Here is a 17,709-nt window from a genome sequence, read left to right as displayed (position 1 = left end):
TCTGTCAAACTTGTGCCGCCCGCGTTACTCAATAGGTCGTGAAAAATAAAGTTCCGAAGAGTTTCGTGAAAACCAGGTGAAAACGGCGTAAAACAATGCGTCTCACGTCGGTCGTGCTCCGGCAGCACATCGGGTTCCACTTCAAGCGCCACTGGATCGTTCAGGGCAAGCGCGTTCCGTCGGAGACCGGCGCCACGGCGGAGTTGGCCGCGCGCGGAATTCCGGTTGTCGATCCGAACGCGCTGATCCGCGAACGTCGCGAGCTGGGACCGCGCGTTGAGGTCGTGGGGCAACTTCCGCCGGAAGTCAAGTTTGACGAGACGCATCCGCTGTACAAGCGGGAACCGTGTTACGTTTATGGAGATCGGAATGTTTTGCTGGAGGGCGTCCGGCAGGCCCAGGTTCTGGTCAACACCGTTGTGTATGACGAGTTGCCGCTGAAGGTGGAGGAGCGGTTGGAGAAGACCAAGATTCCGACCGCGCTGGACCGGTCCATGCAGCAGTCGGTGCTGGCCGCGCTCGTGTTCGATGCGGAGCAGGTCAAGACGGCCGTGGTCAAGGATCCGGAGCGACCGGCGTACAAGCTGCCGCGGAATTATGGCATTTCGGATGAGAGGAGGAAGTGAGTAGAGAAGAATGTTTCGCATCTTCTAAATAAATGTAACAATCTTTGGTTCCCCAGTCGCCTACTGCTCTCCAAGCTCCTGATTCACTGCGAACGCTTCACCGGCCCATCGGTCGCGTCCTGCCGGAAGATCCTCTCGAACGTACGCTTCGTCGTCCCGCTCGCCAAAGACCTGGACCGCGTCCAGCTCTCCCTGAAGGCAGACACCTTCATTACATCCGCCGCGGCCATCACCCCGTACGACAGTGCCGTGTACCGGCCCCAGGATCAGCCCCTTCCGGATTTGTTCCCCCTGCGCGAAACGGTCACCATTCCAACCTCAAACCATTACGAGTGGCAAACCCAGTACCCAATTCGGCGCGCCGATTACCGCTTTGCCCACCCGCATACGATCCTCGTGCACTGCTCCCCGGCGGATGTCGCGAACCAGTTCGAAACGCCCGTCACGGACGACCAACGCGAGGGACGACTCATGCTCAAAGCCTTTGCCGTGGCCGCCTCACGAGCAAGACAATTTTACGGGGTAAGTCCCACCTTAAATCTCCAAACCAAATCGCAAAAATCACAAACCTCAACCCCCCCCCCAACTTCCAGGACTCGGTGAAACTCCTCCCGCGGCCTATCACCGTCCAGGCCGTCCAAACCGACAGTAAGTGGTTCCACTTTGGAATTTACCAGCTGAACACACTGGACCTGGAGGCCGGCAGCGACGGGCAGAACCAGCCCGCCCGTAATCTGTGGTTCCGGAAGCCACGGATGGATCTGTACGGCGAGTGCGGCTACCTGGTGGGGAAACCGGCGCTGCACGAGTACAACCGGGACGTGTTGCGGCATTTGGCGGTGTTTTACGGCAGTAGTTGAGCCGACGAGGTAGAGTGCTAGTGTGTGAATAAATGGAGGAGGAAGGTAACCTTGCTGAAATGGAGAGGGTTTGATTGCGATGCGGTTGAAGAAAAGTCCCTGAAAATTTCCTAATTTCGAAAAAATATATTTTGAAATTCTATTTTTAGAAAGTTAAAAAAAGTCTTAAAAAAAACTAAAAAAATTACATGATAATATATAATTTTCTGATGCAAAGTTCTAAAAACAAAAAAAAAAACATTTAAAAAAGAGATCTAAAATTCTGTTCTTTTAAAAAAACATTAAAAATTGTAAAAAACTGAAATTAACAAATTTAAAAAGTTCCGCAATTATATAATTCTTAATCTTTAAAACAAAATATTCAAGCAAAAAACCCAAAAATTACAAATAAAAATTTAATAATTTTAATTTATCAAATTATTCAAATTATCAAATTATTATTATTTATTCTTATCAAAATTGTTTTTAACTCAACAAAAAAAAACTCAATTCTAAAAAATATCCTCAACTTTAAGAATTCTAAAATTCAGTGTTTCTAATTATAAAATTCAAAAGTTCTGTAACTTGAAAATTTCTTAAATTTTAAAAATGAAAAACATAAAAAAATTCAACATTGGGCTTGAAGGTGTTATGAGGCGGACGGGCTTCAACATACGGGGCACGATTATCAACCGATCCAGCCAGTTCATCTGCTATGCCGACGACATGGACATTGTTGGCAGAACGTTCGAGGAGGTGGCCAGGCGGTACACCGAATTGAAGCGGGAAGCGGATAAGGTTGGATTGAAGGTGAATGTGGCGAAGACAAAGTATCTGCTGGCAGGAGGAACCGAGTCCCTCAGGACTCGCATAGGACCGAGCGTGACGATGGACGGCGACGAGTTCGAGGTTGTGGAGGAGTTTGTGTACTTCGGATCGTTGGTGACGTCGGACAACAACTGCAGCAGCGGAATTCGGAGGCGCATCATCACCGGTAGTCGTGCCTACTATGGACTCCACAAGACCCTACGGTCTGGTCATCTTTCCCGGTGTACAAAGTGCACCATGTACGAAACTCTGATAAGACCCGTCGTCCTCTACGGGCACGAGACGTGGACGATGCTCGAAGAGGACTTGCAAGCGCTTGAAGTTTTTGAACGGCGAGTGCTTAGGACGATCTTTGGCGGCGTGCGTGAGAACACCGTATGGAGGAGAAGGATGAACCACGAGCTGGCGCAACTCTACGGCAAGCCAAATATTCGGAAGGTCGCCAAGGCTGGCCGAATCCGGTGGGCCGGACACGTCGCAAGAATGCCGGACGCGCTGGATGCGCGCCAACCGAACCAGACTATCAATCCGGCGAAGTTGGTGTTTAATTCGGAGCCGGCTGGAACGCGGCGGAGGGGGACGCAACGTGCGAGGTGGTTAGACCAAGTGGAGGAAGATCTGAGAAGTGTGGGAGTTCCGAGTCGGACTTGGAGAGTAGCAGCCCAAGGCCGAGTTCAGTGGCAGCGCATCTGGAGACAGCTCATGACCCGGAGGTTGTACGAGCAGTAAATTTTTGATCTTTAAAAAGCATTGGAAAGAAGAACTTTTAAAATTTTAGAAAATTTCAGGGTTGGAAGTTTATCTTGTTTTATGTGACTTTGCCAATGTTTTAAAAAATGTTTTTTTTTTTAGGGGTCAACTTTGGCTGTGTGTTTTTATTTATATTCAGTAAAAAGAAGTATGCCGTAATTTTTGTAGTGTCCCAGACTATGCCTCTACGCATTTTTTGCAATTTAAATGATGATGGTGCCATTCTTTAGCAGAAAATGTGAAAAACATGCAAAAAATTGAAAAAGTTACTGTAAAAACGTAAAAAAAATTAGATAGGCAAAATGTAATTATGTTAGGTGGTAGAATAGGCCAAATACTACAAAAAAAAAAAAAAACATAAACTAAACAAGATAAATGCAAATTAAAATACTAAAAATAAAACAAGAAAACCATAAAACAAGAGAAGCAAAGTTTTTCGTAGAACAAAAGTTGCTCAAAATGACCTCCTAAACACGGGAAAAATAAATATTTTCGAAAAAAAATTTGGGCAGTAGAGGGTTAAATCACAAACAAACAGACGTAAATCATTGAACAAATTTAACGAAAATCCATCAATCACAAAAAAAAATGGAAAAAGGTTAGCTAGTAGCTCGATCTGGTGGCCAATACTAGCATTAAGCATCACTGTATATGAGAATTGGTTAGTGTGTGAGTGAACGCGGTCACTCTTGTTGTAGTGAGAGGAGGGAGATTTGTTTACTAACATTTACATTTGTTTACCAACATGTGAGAAGAATGCAAGAAGTTCAAATTCTTAACTCACGCAGACGGTTCACGTCCGCGTCCGATTGCGGCCATGCACTAGGTAAATCTTGCCGAGGAAACATTCGTGTAGGCTGCAGAGGTTGATGGAAAGATGCACCAGTTTGAGGGTGGTTTGGGTATTACTGCGCTGTTTGTGAACAATGCCCACAAATTGGCCATGAGTTTAAATAATAAATTTCTTGGCGTGAGGTCAAGCTACCTTCTCGGCAAGCAATTTAGTCCACTTGCAAGCAACCAAATAATCGTATGAGACCAGGTTGACCTTGTTGTCGACGGTCTATACCTACATCTTCAACCTTACCAGTGGCCAGTTTCTGCCATCCAGCTTTCCTGGAGACCAACATCGGCGATTCGGCGTTGAACGTGAAAAATCATTTATGTACAGAGACAACATTGTTCAAGATCTAGTTGAAATTTACCAACGCCGACGGATGAAATAACAAAATCAGCTGAATGGGACGGCGTCTCTTTGTTGGAATTGCCTAAGAATCTTCCGATGTTCAGAACACCGGAATCGTTACTCGTAGCTTCCGGCATTTCTTCGTCCAGTGGCTCGTGTCGGTCTAGCAGTAGACTTCCGCAGTTCGCATCCGGCATATCTTCATCCTGTAGCTCGTGTTTTGTGATAAAACTTTCAAACCAATCCGGCATCTCTTCTTCTAACGGTTCGGCCGGGAAAGATTGAGGATTATCTAAATGCTCAACAGACCATTCTGCGGAATCCACAGCCGGAGGCGGGTCCGGATCCAAAAATTCCACCGACCAATCTTCTCCAAACTGGTCCATCCTCACACTCAAGTAGCAGCAGAAAAAAAACAAAACTTTTGGCGCGCTAGCTTAAACGTCATTTGAAAGTGTGCCTTGATTGCAGCGCCACCCTATTCTGGTGGATAATCCGAGAACTAAGTTTAAAATTAAATCAGCCGTTATTTTCCTGATTGATGGAATTAAAAAGAGACTAACGTCTGTTTGTCTGTGGTTAAATCGTCCTAAATTTAATAAAAGAAAAATAAAACAGAGATTGTTATAAAAAAAATAATCTTAATATTTAATCATTTTAAGTCAACTTGTAAATTAAAAATATTTCGAAAAAATAGAAATAAAATTAAAAATTGAATTTGAACTTTGAAAAATATGTGTAACCGCCTTAAAATAAAATAAAAAATGCCTCACTAAAAGAATCAGGAAAAAAAGTTATGTTTCTATTTAAAAATTCGAAAATTTAAAAATTTCGTCAGTTATAAAACTTTGAGTTTATAAATTATTAAATATTACAATTTAAAAAGCTGTTAGAAAAACTATGTTTGAAACCTAAAATATTCCAAGTTGGAAAAGATATTGAAAATTAAATTTAAAAATTATAAAAAAATAAATTCTTATGTTCTAAAGTTCAAAATTCTAATACGTTTGATATTTTTAAATTCGCAATTTGTGAAGCTTGAAATTAAAATTTTAGAAATCAAAAATGCTGGATTATTATGTTTTAACGTTAGAAACCCTGAAAATTTAGAAATTTTCACATTTTTAAGTTCTACAACTCTAAATCAATATTAAAACTTAAAGCAATTGTTTGTTTATACTCTTCAATTTCTTTAAGTTTAAAATTATAAAATTATTTCATTTTACAATTTAAAAATTTATTTAACGTGAAGACTTCCATCATTGTCATGATTTTTCGTTCAAAGATATGAATTTTGCGTCGCTTTCAATATTTTGACAAAATTCCTTCAACAAGTTGTTTAGAATAGTGCCCTACACATGCTGATTCCTTTTGGTAACGATTATTCCATTCCTTGTTAAGTTATGGAAATCGTCATTAATCAATGATTGCCAACAAGGACGTCAATGACTGTGCCACAAAATTATATAAATTTTCAAACACAATTGCTTTAGATCAAAAATTCCTTCAGTGGCTTCAAGAAGGCAACAACCGGCACATGCTGATTCATTTTGGTGCAGAAATTCGTTAAATTGAATTTAATACAGAATATTTCATAGTGATGATCAATTTTGTTCGAAAATGATCAACTGCTTCACCTTAAAAAAATCTCCGAATTTTTAAGTTATTTTTTTTAAGCTTTAGCTTTTTTATCTTATTTTTTCAGTTTTGGAATGTAATTTTAACATTTCTGAACTCAATATGTTTATTTAATTAATCAAAAAAAAAAATAAAAACATATTGAGTTCAGAAATGTTAAAATTACATTCCTTTTAAATCTTGAATTTGGAAATATATGAAATATAATTGTGATACATATTGCATATTTTTTCCGATTTGTTGATTTGTATCTTAAAATTTAAAAAATCTAATTTTAATTTTTAGAAATTCTAAAATCCAAGTAATTAAAAAATCCTATAAAATCAAATTGAATTTAAATCAAAAATTAAAAAATGAGAACATAAATATCTAATTTTTTATTTTGTTATGCCTTAAATCTTATGAAACTATTTATTAAATCTAATATTTTCTTAAAACATCATAAAATTCCTAAAACCTCAAAAACTCTTTTCTTTTTTCAACCACAAAAAAAAACTAAGCAGGCAGTATAATAATCAGGCGTAGCAGAAGTCTCCGAAGAAAGACAAGATGCAAAATAACGGTAAGTGTTTCCGATCTAACGGATCGTATTGTGATTTGGTGTGAAAAATCCTTTTTGATGATACTGAAAAAAAAATTCAATGTTATTGAATGTTCAGTGCCGCACCGGCTCTTCAAACGAACGTACCAGTAGTGTTTTCTTCTCCATATTGTGATCTGGTGTGAAAACTCCTTTTTAATGACATTGCAAAAAAAAAATAATAATGTTATTGTTGGTTTGATATTTCGAAGTGCCCAAAAACTTATTGCTTAAAACCAACTTTGAAAAACGTTGTTGTCTTAAAATTTAAGTGGCGCGATTCTACCCAACTTCGTGCAAACGATTTTCAGCGTGCAGTCGACGCAATGTTGCCAACCTGACGGAATGAAAATAGGTGAAGTCAAACGGCGCGCGACCCGCGCGACGAAGGGCAGGAAAAGTGCGTGCTGTCAGTTTTTTACTCTTTTCTTTGTTTACATTTGCATTTTTATTTTATAGTTTAGTTTTAGTAAAATTAAAAATGTGGAAACCGGAATCGTTATATGTATGCTGAAGTGAGTGCCAAAAAGTCTTTTAATTCCCCGCGTGACAATTTCACTACCGACCGAGTTGTGACGCAACATTTGGTCCAATCGAACCGGATAAACCCCAGATTGGACGGTTCCAGCGAGTGAAGAAGAAGAGGAACTGGTAAGGCAAACCAGCTTCTGCCACGGTCCTTTCGCGATCCGCGAGTGACTGAAGGGTGTGATGCAAACCGGATTCTGATTACAACAAATCCCATCTCAGTTTCAAATTGTAAGTAGATAATCTACTAGAAAGCTTAATATGGATGAAAACGGTTTTGAAATTTTGGTTCTGTCAAATGTTTTATTTCAACCAAAAATAACTTTCACCCTTTCACTCCAAACTGCCTCTCACCACCACGAGCGCCACAACCGCGCTCAAAATCGCCATCGAACCACGCATCCCGCCGGTCGCCCCACTTCCGGTTCGCATTTCGTTGCACGCGTCCGTGGCGCACTCCTGACAGCTCGTCAGCCGGTAGCGCGAGGTCAGTCCGGCCTGTTTGCCCAGCAGGTCGCACTCCCCTGCGACCACACAACCACGGAAGATCCGTTCTGTCTCGATGGAACCGGATGAAGCTTGATAAATTGAGAAATGTTAGTAGCTAATGCTGGATTGGTGCCGATTTGGGGCTCACCTTGGATGTGCTGGAAGCCGCAGCTCATTCCAATCGGGGACGATTCGGACAGGGCCGGGCAGGTCACCTTCGGGAGTGTTTTGATGTCGTTACAGTCCTGGTCGGTGCGGTCCGAATCGCAGCTGTAGCACTCGAGGCCGCTGGCCACGGAACTGAGCAGGGACGCGAAACAGAAGATTGCGAGTGGGACGTGTCGTGGCTGGAGCGGGATTTTTCTCAGATTTTCCGAATATTTGGGATTATTTTCGGAGACACAGAAACACGCGTTGTTCAGGCCCAAAACATAACACAAGACTGTTTATTCTTTTCTCTCTCTCGCGTCAGCCAAGCACACGCACACACTCAACATCAATGTATATTCGAAGCAAGGTGTGGCATTTCCAATTACTAGCTTGTATGAGTATCTTATTTATTCTTCGCCTACCAATCTCATCCACTACATCCTCCTCCTCTTCTACTCTTTGATTAATGAAATTACAACAAATACATCAATGATAACCTAATCTATACAATATTTAAATTTCGTTCAATGGCCTTTATTTTTTTTCTTTTTTTTTTTTGCCAGGAAAAGCCTTATAACATCCGGCGTAAAAACCTGAATCTTTTCAAAACTTTTTACAATATATATCTATTCTCGTATACAATAGTTTCTTTGAAGATAGATAACAGCGAACGATGTCGTCTAATCGATGCCCGAGCTAGATAACAGTGAATGATGTCCTCTATTCGAAACCCTTCAACGTTCTTGGCAGTTTGCTGCTACCGGTTGTTCCGTCTCTAAGGCCCAATGTGGTCCACAAATTTATCCTGTAAATAAACCTAAAAAAAGAAAACAAAAAAAAAACAAAAATCTAACCGAAAGAGGCTAGATGCAATGATTAAATAAGCATGATATTGCGTATTTCAGCCAATCTTCCAAAATCATGATCTTAGCCTAATTCGTGTTGATCAAAAGTCTAAACATAAACATAAATCCCGTCCCGTTATTTTAAATCAACAATTTACTTATCTCTTACAATTTCATTAATCATATCCAGTTTCAGAAGTTCAATCATTACCTCAATTTTAAGTCATCGAAGTAATAAGCTTATCGATCCTTAAACCCATCACTTTTAATTTCTTGCATTTCACCCATTTTCAGACGATCAATCAGAAGCTTAAATTTAAGTCGTCAAGGTTATGAGCCTTTCGATTTTTAAACCATCACTTCAAAAAGACTGAAATTCTTTTAAAAATTATTTATTGTATTTTACCAATCTCTTTAACTTTCTTACATTTTATCCATTTCCAGAAGTTCAATCAGGAGCTCAAATTTAAGTCGTCAAGGTTACAAGCCTTTCGATTCTTAAACCATCACTTCAAAAAGACTGAAATTCTTTAAAAAATATCTATTTTATTTTACTTATCTCTTTCAATTTTTAACATTTTATCCATTTTCAGAAGTTCGATCAAGAGCTCAAATTTAAGTCGCCAAGGTTACAAGCCATCGATCCTCAAACCATCACTTCAAAAAGACTGAAATTCTTTTAAAAATTATCTATTTTATTTTACCAATCACTTTTAACTTCTTACACTTTATCCATTTTCAGAAGTTCAATCAGGAGCTCAAATTTAAGTCGTCAAGGTTACAAGCCTTTCGATCCTTAAACCATCACTTCAAAAAGACTGAAATTCTTTTAAAATTTATTTATTTTATTTTACCAATCTCTTTAACTTTCTTACATTTTATCCATTTCCAGAAGTTCAATCAGGAGCTCAAATTTAAGTCGTCAAGGTTACAAGCCTTTCGATTCTTAAACCATCACTTCAGAAAGACTGAAATTCTTTTAAAAATTATTTATTGTATTTTACCAATCTCTTTAACTTTCTTACATTTTATCCATTTCCAGAAGTTCAATCAGGAGCTCAAATTTAAGTCGTCAAGGTTACAAGCCTTTCGATTCTTAAACCATCACTTCAGAAAGACTGAAATTCTTTAAAAAATATCTATTTTATTTTACTTATCTCTTTCAATTTTTAACATTTTATCCATTTTCAGAAGTTCGATCAAGAGCTCAAATTTAAGTCGCCAAGGTTACAAGCCATCGATCCTCAAACCATCACTTCAAAAAGACTGAAATTCTTTTAAAAATTATCTATTTTATTTTACCAATCACTTTTAACTTCTTACACTTTATCCATTTTCAGAAGTTCAATCAGGAGCTCAAATTTAAGTCGTCAAGGTTATAAGCCTTTCGATCCTTAAACCATCACTTCAAAAAGATTGAAATTCTTTTAAAAATTATCTATTTTATTTTACCAATCTCTTTAACATTCTTACATTTTATTCATTTTCAGAAGTTCAATCAGGAGCTCAAATTTAAGTCGTCAAGGTTACAAGCCTTTCGATTCTTAAACCATCACTTCAGAAAGACTGAAATTCTTTAAAAAATATCTATTTTATTTTACCAATCACTTTTAATCTTCTTACATCACTTCAAAAAGACTGAAATTCTTTCAAAAATTATCTTTTTTGTTTTACCAATCACTTTTAAATTATTACATTTTACCCATTTTCAGAAGCTCAATCGGAGCTCATATTTAAGTCGTCAAGGTTATCAGTTTTTGATACTTTAAACATAACATCGAAAGGACTGAAATTCTTTGTTTTTAATATCAATCTTTCTAGAATTTCAATCATTAGTGTAAATTAATATCGTCAAGGTTGTGAGCCTAATGATCTTTAATCAAGTCTTGTAGTTGCTCAATAATCAATAAGATTTTAAGTTCATATAAAATTAATTATAAGTTCGCTTTATTTAAAGATGGTTTCAAGCCTATAGTTATTACAGTCTTCTCTTCTTCTCGACTAGTACAAAAGTATTGAAGATTCTTTGAGTGTAAGTCTAGAGCATTTTCTCATACATTTGCGTTCTACCCTCACGGGGACTCAAACTCCAATTCATTCCCGTTCATGCTCTACCCTCCCAGGGACTCAAGCTCAAATTTTCAACAATCACGCTCTACCCTCTCAGGGACTCAAGCTCAAAAACGGGGACTCAAACTCTAATTCATTCACGTTCATGCTCTACCCTCCCAGGGACTCAAGCTCAAATTTTCAACAATCACGCTCTACCCTCCCAGGGACTCAAGCTCAAAACTCCAACATTTGCGTTCTACCCTCACGGGGACTCAAACTCCAATTTATCCATGTCCATGCTCTACCCTCCCAGGGACTCAAGCTCAAATTTTCAACAATCACGCTCTACCCTCTCAGGGGACTCAAGCTCAAAACTCCAACATTTGCGTTCTACCCTCACGGGGACTCAAACTTCAATTTATCCGTGTCCATGCTCTACCCTCCCAGGGGACTCAAGCTCAAATTTTCAACAATCACGCTCTACCCTCTCAGGGGACTCAAGCTCAAAAACGGGGACTCAAACTCTAATTCATTCACGTTCATGCTCTACCCTCCCAGGGACTCAAGCTCAAATTTTCAACAATCACGCTCTACCCTCCCAGGGACTCAAGCTCAAAACTCCAACATTTGCGTTCTACCCTCACGGGGACTCAAACTTCAATTTATCCATGTCCATGCTCTACCCTCCCAGGGACTCAAGCTCAAATTTTCAACAATCACGCTCTACCCTCTCAGGGGACTCAAGCTCAAAAACTCCAACATTTGCGTTCTACCCTCACGGGGACTCAAACTTCAATTTATCCGTGTCCATGCTCTACCCTCCCAGGGACTCAAGCTCAAATTTTCAACAATCACGCTCTACCCTCTCAGGGACTCAAGCTCAAAACTCAAGCTCAAAAACTCCAACATTTGAGTTCTACCCTCACGGGGAACTCAAACTCTAATTCATTCACGTTCATGCTCTACCCTCCCAGGGGACTCAAGCTCAAATTTTCAACAATCACGCTCTACTTCCGCTCTACCCTCTCAGGGACTCAAGCTAAAAATCCAACATTTGCGTTCTACCCTCACGGCGGACTCAAACTCCAATTTATCCATGTCCATGCTCTACCCTCCCAGGGGACTCAAGCTCAAATTTCCAACAATCACGCTCTACCCTCTCAGGGGACTTAAGCTCAAAACTCCAACATTTGCGTTCTACCCTCACGGGGACTCAAACTCTAATTCATTCACGTTCATGCTCTACCCTCCCAGGGACTCAAGCTCAAATTTTCAACAATCACGCTCTACCCTCTCAGGGGACTCAAGCTCAAAACTCAAGCTCAAAAACTCCAACATTTGCGTTCTACCCTCACGGGGGACTCAAACTTCAATTTATCCATGTCCATGCTCTACCCTCCCAGGGGACTCAAGCTCAAATTTTCAACAATCACGCTCTACCCTCTCAGGGACTCAAGCTCAAAAACTCCAACATTTGCGTTCTACCCTCACGGGGACTCAAACTTCAATTTATCCGTGTCCATGCTCTACCCTCCCAGGGACTCAAGCTCAAATTTTCAACAATCACGCTCTACCCTCTCAGGGGACTCAAGCTCAAAACTCCAACATTTGAGTTCTACCCTCACGGGGAACTCAAACTCTAATTCATTCACGTTCATGCTCTACCCTCCCAGGGACTCAAGCTCAAATTTTCAACAATCACGCTCTACCCTCCCAGGGACTCAAGCTCAAAACTCCAACATTTGCGTTCTACCCTCACGGGGACTCAAACTTCAATTTATCCATGTCCATGCTCTACCCTCCCAGGGGACTCAAGCTCAAATTTTCAACAATCACGCTCTACCCTCTCAGGGGACTCAAGCTCAAAACTCCAACATTTGCGTTCTACCCTCACGGGGACTCAAACTTCAATTTATCCGTGTCCATGCTCTACCCTCCCAGGGGACTCAAGCTCAAATTTTCAACAATCACGCTCTACCCTCTCAGGGGACTCAAGCTCAAAAACTCCAACATTTGAGTTCTACCCTCACGGGGAACTCAAACTCTAATTCATTCACGTTCATGCTCTACCCTCCCAGGGGACTCAAGCTCAAATTTTCAACAATCACGCTCTACTTCCGCTCTACCCTCTCAGGGGACTCAAGCTCAAAAAATCCAACATTTGCGTTCTACCCTCACGGCGGACTCAAACTCCAATTTATCCATGTCCATGCTCTACCCTCCCAGGGGACTCAAGCTCAAATTTCCAACAATCACGCTCTACCCTCTCAGGGGACTTAAGCTCAAAAACTCCAACATTTGCGTTCTACCCTCACGGGGGACTCAAACTCTAATTCATTCACGTTCATGCTCTACCCTCCCAGGGGACTCAAGCTCAAATTTTCAACAATCACGCTCTACCCTCTCAGGGGACTCAAGCTCAAAACTCAAGCTCAAAAACTCCAACATTTGCGTTCTACCCTCACGGGGGACTCAAACTTCAATTTATCCATGTCCATGCTCTACCCTCCCAAGGGACTCAAGCTCAAATTTTCAACAATCACGCTCTACCCTCTCAGGGGACTCAAGCTCAAAAACTCCAACATTTGCGTTCTACCCTCACGGGGGACTCAAACTTCAATTTATCCGTGTCCATGCTCTACCCTCCCAGGGGACTCAAGCTCAAATTTTCAACAATCACGCTCTACCCTCTCAGGGGACTCAAGCTCAAAAACTCCAACATTTGAGTTCTACCCTCACGGGGAACTCAAACTCTAATTCATTCACGTTCATGCTCTACCCTCCCAGGGGACTCAAGCTCAAATTTTCAACAATCACGCTCTACTTCCGCTCTACCCTCTCAGGGGACTCAAGCTCAAAAAATCCAACATTTGCGTTCTACCCTCACGGCGGACTCAAACTCCAATTTATCCATGTCCATGCTCTACCCTCCCAGGGGACTCAAGCTCAAATTTCCAACAATCACGCTCTACCCTCTCAGGGGACTTAAGCTCAAAAACTCCAACATTTGCGTTCTACCCTCACGGGGGACTCAAACTCTAATTCATTCACGTTCATGCTCTACCCTCCCAGGGGACTCAAGCTCAAATTTTCAACAATCACGCTCTACCCTCTCAGGGGACTCAAGCTCAAAACTCAAGCTCAAAAACTCCAACATTTGCGTTCTACCCTCACGGGGGACTCAAACTTCAATTTATCCATGTCCATGCTCTACCCTCCCAGGGGACTCAAGCTCAAATTTTCAACAATCACGCTCTACCCTCTCAGGGGACTCAAGCTCAAAACTCAAGCTCAAAAACTCCAACATTTGCGTTCTACCCTCACGGGGGACTCAAACTCTAATTCATTCACGTTCATGCTCTACCCTCCCAGGGAACTCAAGCTCAAATTTTCAACAATCACGCTCTACCCTCTCAGGGGACTCAAGCTCAAAACTCAAGCTCAAAAACTCCAACATTTGCGTTCTACCCTCACGGGGGACTCAAACTCCAATTTATCCATGTCCATGCTCTACCCTCCCAGGGGATTCAAGCTCAAATTTTCAACAATCACGCTCTACCCTCTCAGGGGACTCAAGCTCAAAAACTCCAACATTTGGGTTCTACCCTCACGGGGGACTCAAACTCTAATTCATTCACGTTCATGCTCTACCCTCCCAGGGGACTCAAGCTCAAATTTTCAACAATCACGCTCTACTTCCGCTCTACCCTCTCAGGGGACTCAAGCTCAAAAAATCCAACATTTGCGTTCTACCCTCACGGGGGACTCAAACTCCAATTTATCCATGTCCATGCTCTACCCTCCCAGGGGACTCAAGCTCAAATTTCCAACAATCACGCTCTACCCTCTCAGGGGACTTAAGCTCAAAAACTCCAACATTTGCGTTCTACCCTCACGGGGGACTCAAACTCTAATTCATTCACGTTCATGCTCTACCCTCCCAGGGGACTCAAGCTCAAATTTTCAACAATCACGCTCTACTTCCGCTCTACCCTCTCAGGGACTCAAGCAATGCTACCATGCTCTACTCTCCCAGGGGACTCAAGCTCAATTTTTAGCAATCACGCTCTACCCTCTCAGGGGACATAAGCATACATTTCACAAACGTTCTTCAATCGAGAAATTAGAAGTGCAACATGGAGTTAAACTTTCTGTCAAGCTGCTGTGAGGTTTTCTATGAGAGCTGCGAAAGTTTCACTCCATGTTACCGGCTCACATCTCTCTTTTAAATTTCTCGATACCAAACGTTCTTCAATACCATCAAGAATTCATTATAATTTCTAAATTATAAAACATCTGCATTTATTTTCGTTCCATGGTAATTTAGTGTTCAGCGCCAAGAAAATCATATTTTTTAACTGTTCACTGTATCGTTGTATCAATATGCAGTGTTTCTTCTATATTAGTGAAATATTCAATTAACTCGTTTAGACAACCAATGGTTTAACACAGTTTTTCAACGTTGTCCCACAAAAACTAGAATTTTGATCAAACATCAAAAATTTATCGGACCGACAATAGATCATCCACCATATGCTAATTTTTAAAGATTCGGTCCTAAATCGTGGCAATGTTTAGACGCTTTCTCTTACAGGGTAAACACTTGTCAGATATTTCGTCTCTGTTCATGCATTTTTTTTTGCCGCAAAAACTTACCGAACCTGGTTTTTTTTAATCGCAATCTTCATGTAATTTCGTTTCCATCGCTTGGACCTCCTCCTGCAATAACTTGGTCACGATTTACTTGGCAAAATTAACGGCGCAGTTCACAAAATAATTAAGAAAGTAAAACCCGTAATATATTTCGGACATTCACCGAATTTTGTTTATGTTGCAATTGCAGTTCACTAAAACCACTATTTGAATATAACAACACTGTTACTCACGTTTTTATTAGTGATAAACAACTGTTCCGTCGTTCGGAACAAAACATTTCAGCTCAATCATGCAGTCGTTAAACGCCCGACGTTTGTCGAGCCATGTCAGTCGCTTGGCCTAATATCCAACCTTGTATGTTTTTACCGGGCAGCTCCATCATGGCTTCCCAAGCGTCACAGAACAGCACCCGAACCAGGCGGAAAAATGCACTAAACTTTTCACATTTTCTCTGTAAAAACAAGTTTCTTCACTATTAAACAATCGCGGAGCGCTGTTTGCGCCATTGTCGTGGCTGGAGCGGGATTTTTCTCAGATTTTCCGAATATTTGGGATTATTTTCGGAGACACAGAAACACGCGTTGTTCAGGCCCAAAACATAACACAAGACTGTTTATTCTTTTCTCTCTCTCGCGTCAGCCAAGCACACGCACACACTCAACATCAATGTATATTCGAAGCAAGGTGTGGCATTTCCAATTACTAGCTTGTATGAGTATCTTATTTATTCTTCGCCTACCAATCTCATCCACTACAGGACGTTCATGTTGGGAGACTGTCGAAGTTGGACTGACTTTGAGGGAATGGGATTTTTTCAATTTGAGGTTAGGAAGTGGTCAGTTATCTTCCGAAAACAACTTTTGAGTGTTTGTGATAAGATCCGAGTTAAATCCACAAATCAATTGCTGATAACAGTGCTAGTGGACCACTTCAATGCCGGTATCTTCCTGGAGATTTGTTTTCATCAGTGTTGCGTTCCTCACGCGCTCGTGAGCGCTCACTTTTCGCTCATTCGTGAAGAGGAGCGCTGCGCGAGCTAGCTCATGTTTGCTCCGATTTTTTCAGCTCACGTTTGCTCCACGCTCGCGCTCGCGCTCGCGCTCATATTTCGCTCACGGAGCGCTCATTTTGGACGTGTCGCTAATCATCTAACGTTTTTGAGAAAGTTTTTTTTTTTCAATTCTAGATGGATTTTTTGCGTCAGGTGCAGTAGGGCTGTGGAAATATGACTTTGTGAACAAATTTTATGATATATGAATTGGAATAGCTTAATTTCATCAATCATGTTTTTAAATAAATGGTTGGATTTGCAAGGGTCAAATAATTTTTTAGACATACATTCGAATGTATTAAATGAAATATTTTTTAGAATATTTTAGAATTCAAAGGCCTTATTGTAGCAGAGAGGGGCGGAAGGGTATAGACGCCTAAATAATAGGGCCTGTAAACCTTAGAAAAACTTACAAAACAATGAATTGATTCAAGAGGATTTATGCTTTGGTGAGCTCGATTCAAGGTTAAATGCTTGTTTGATTAAAATATAACTTTGAACTGTTTTTATGTACCTAATCAGCTACCATAAAAAAAAGTTATTCAGTTTATTAAATTTTCAGTGATTCAGTGATTAGAACAGCTAATCATTTTTATAAGGTTAGTCTTTATTTGGCAAACATTTTAGAAAATAGGGTAACATTTTTGAAACAGTTCTATTTTAAATATATGCCTCAAAATTCCTAAGGGTTGAAATAACCCTTTTGACTCAAATCAAATAAATTGTCAATATTTTTCACCACGAAAAGGTTGGCTCTTCTTCCAACAAGTGGATTTTATTCAACACTTTCGCAACCAAACCTGTGAAAATATTCAATTACAAGTTATATATGATTTTTTAACAAGGATGATTGTAACTGTTTAAAAGATTGTTTAAAAATAAATAAAATATACATAAATTGTCAATATTTTTGTACATAACAACAATACAATATGGTCCAATATGGATTTGATTTGTGAACAAGCAGTGCATCTCTTCACGTCAATGAATGTTTACATTATGAAATTAGTTTTTTGATCCTTGTTCGAAAAATGTCTAGATTTTAAATAGAACGTAAATTTCGGTTCGCTGATCAAATCCATTTCATTGTCTACTTTTGTTTGTTCGACCACTTTCTTGTTTGTTTTTGCTGCCTGTGCTGAGATAGTCCTAGAAACTTCGTTTCAAACAGGCAGATGCTTCATCAGGAAAAAACAACTACCTACTTTTGCTCACCAGCTCACGTGAGCGCAAAATGCTCCGGTGAGCGTGAGCGAGCACGAGCTACCTGATAAAAACTCACGCTCCAGCTGGAGCGAGCAAGCCTTCCGTGAGCGCTCGCTCATTCGCAACCCTGGTTTTCATCGTGACACTCTGAAGAGAAGTTACTTACTTTGAGCTGAAAGAAGCTTCCTCATACTTTTTGCAGTGGGTCGGTGGCAGATTCATCATTAAACATATAAAAAACAAATCGCAGCAGCTGTAGCTGCGACCACGTGCTCTGGCTGCGTA

At 40.5% G+C, this 17,709-nt stretch overlaps 3 protein-coding genes across 3 annotated transcripts in view; 2 read left to right on the top strand and 1 right to left on the bottom strand.

The window, feature by feature from the left end:
• The first annotated feature begins 5 nt into the window (after positions 1 to 5).
• On the top strand, positions 6 to 1,546 carry LOC6040931 (39S ribosomal protein L37, mitochondrial). Its single transcript, XM_001850207.2, has 3 exons — positions 6 to 622; positions 683 to 1,148; positions 1,220 to 1,546. Exons 1-3 carry the CDS (start codon positions 96 to 98, stop codon positions 1,484 to 1,486), a joined length of 1,260 nt encoding a protein of 419 aa, XP_001850259.2. The 5' UTR covers positions 6 to 95; the 3' UTR covers positions 1,487 to 1,546.
• Positions 1,547 to 6,961: 5,415 nt separating this feature from the next.
• The window catches only part of LOC6040925, a 44,517-nt gene continuing 33,769 nt past the window's right edge, over positions 6,962 to 17,709 (top strand). Inside the window, exon 1 of the mRNA XM_038267114.1 lies at positions 6,962 to 7,206. The gene's annotated coding sequence lies outside the window, so the exon portion shown is untranslated. The remainder of the gene's footprint in view (positions 7,207 to 17,709) is intronic.
• On the bottom strand, positions 7,256 to 16,008 carry LOC6040930. The gene is made up of 3 exons (XM_038267122.1): positions 15,925 to 16,008; positions 7,613 to 7,799; positions 7,256 to 7,553 (listed from the first exon to the last, which is right to left on the bottom strand). The coding sequence occupies exons 1-3, from the start codon at positions 15,931 to 15,933 to the stop codon at positions 7,309 to 7,311; spliced, it is 441 nt and encodes a 146-aa protein (XP_038123050.1). The 5' UTR covers positions 15,934 to 16,008; the 3' UTR covers positions 7,256 to 7,308.

This window comes from Culex quinquefasciatus, chromosome 1 (assembly GCF_015732765.1).
Source record: "Culex quinquefasciatus strain JHB chromosome 1, VPISU_Cqui_1.0_pri_paternal, whole genome shotgun sequence".
Taxonomy (NCBI): domain Eukaryota; kingdom Metazoa; phylum Arthropoda; class Insecta; order Diptera; family Culicidae; genus Culex; species Culex quinquefasciatus.
This window is presented reverse-complemented; position numbering and strand designations above follow the sequence as displayed.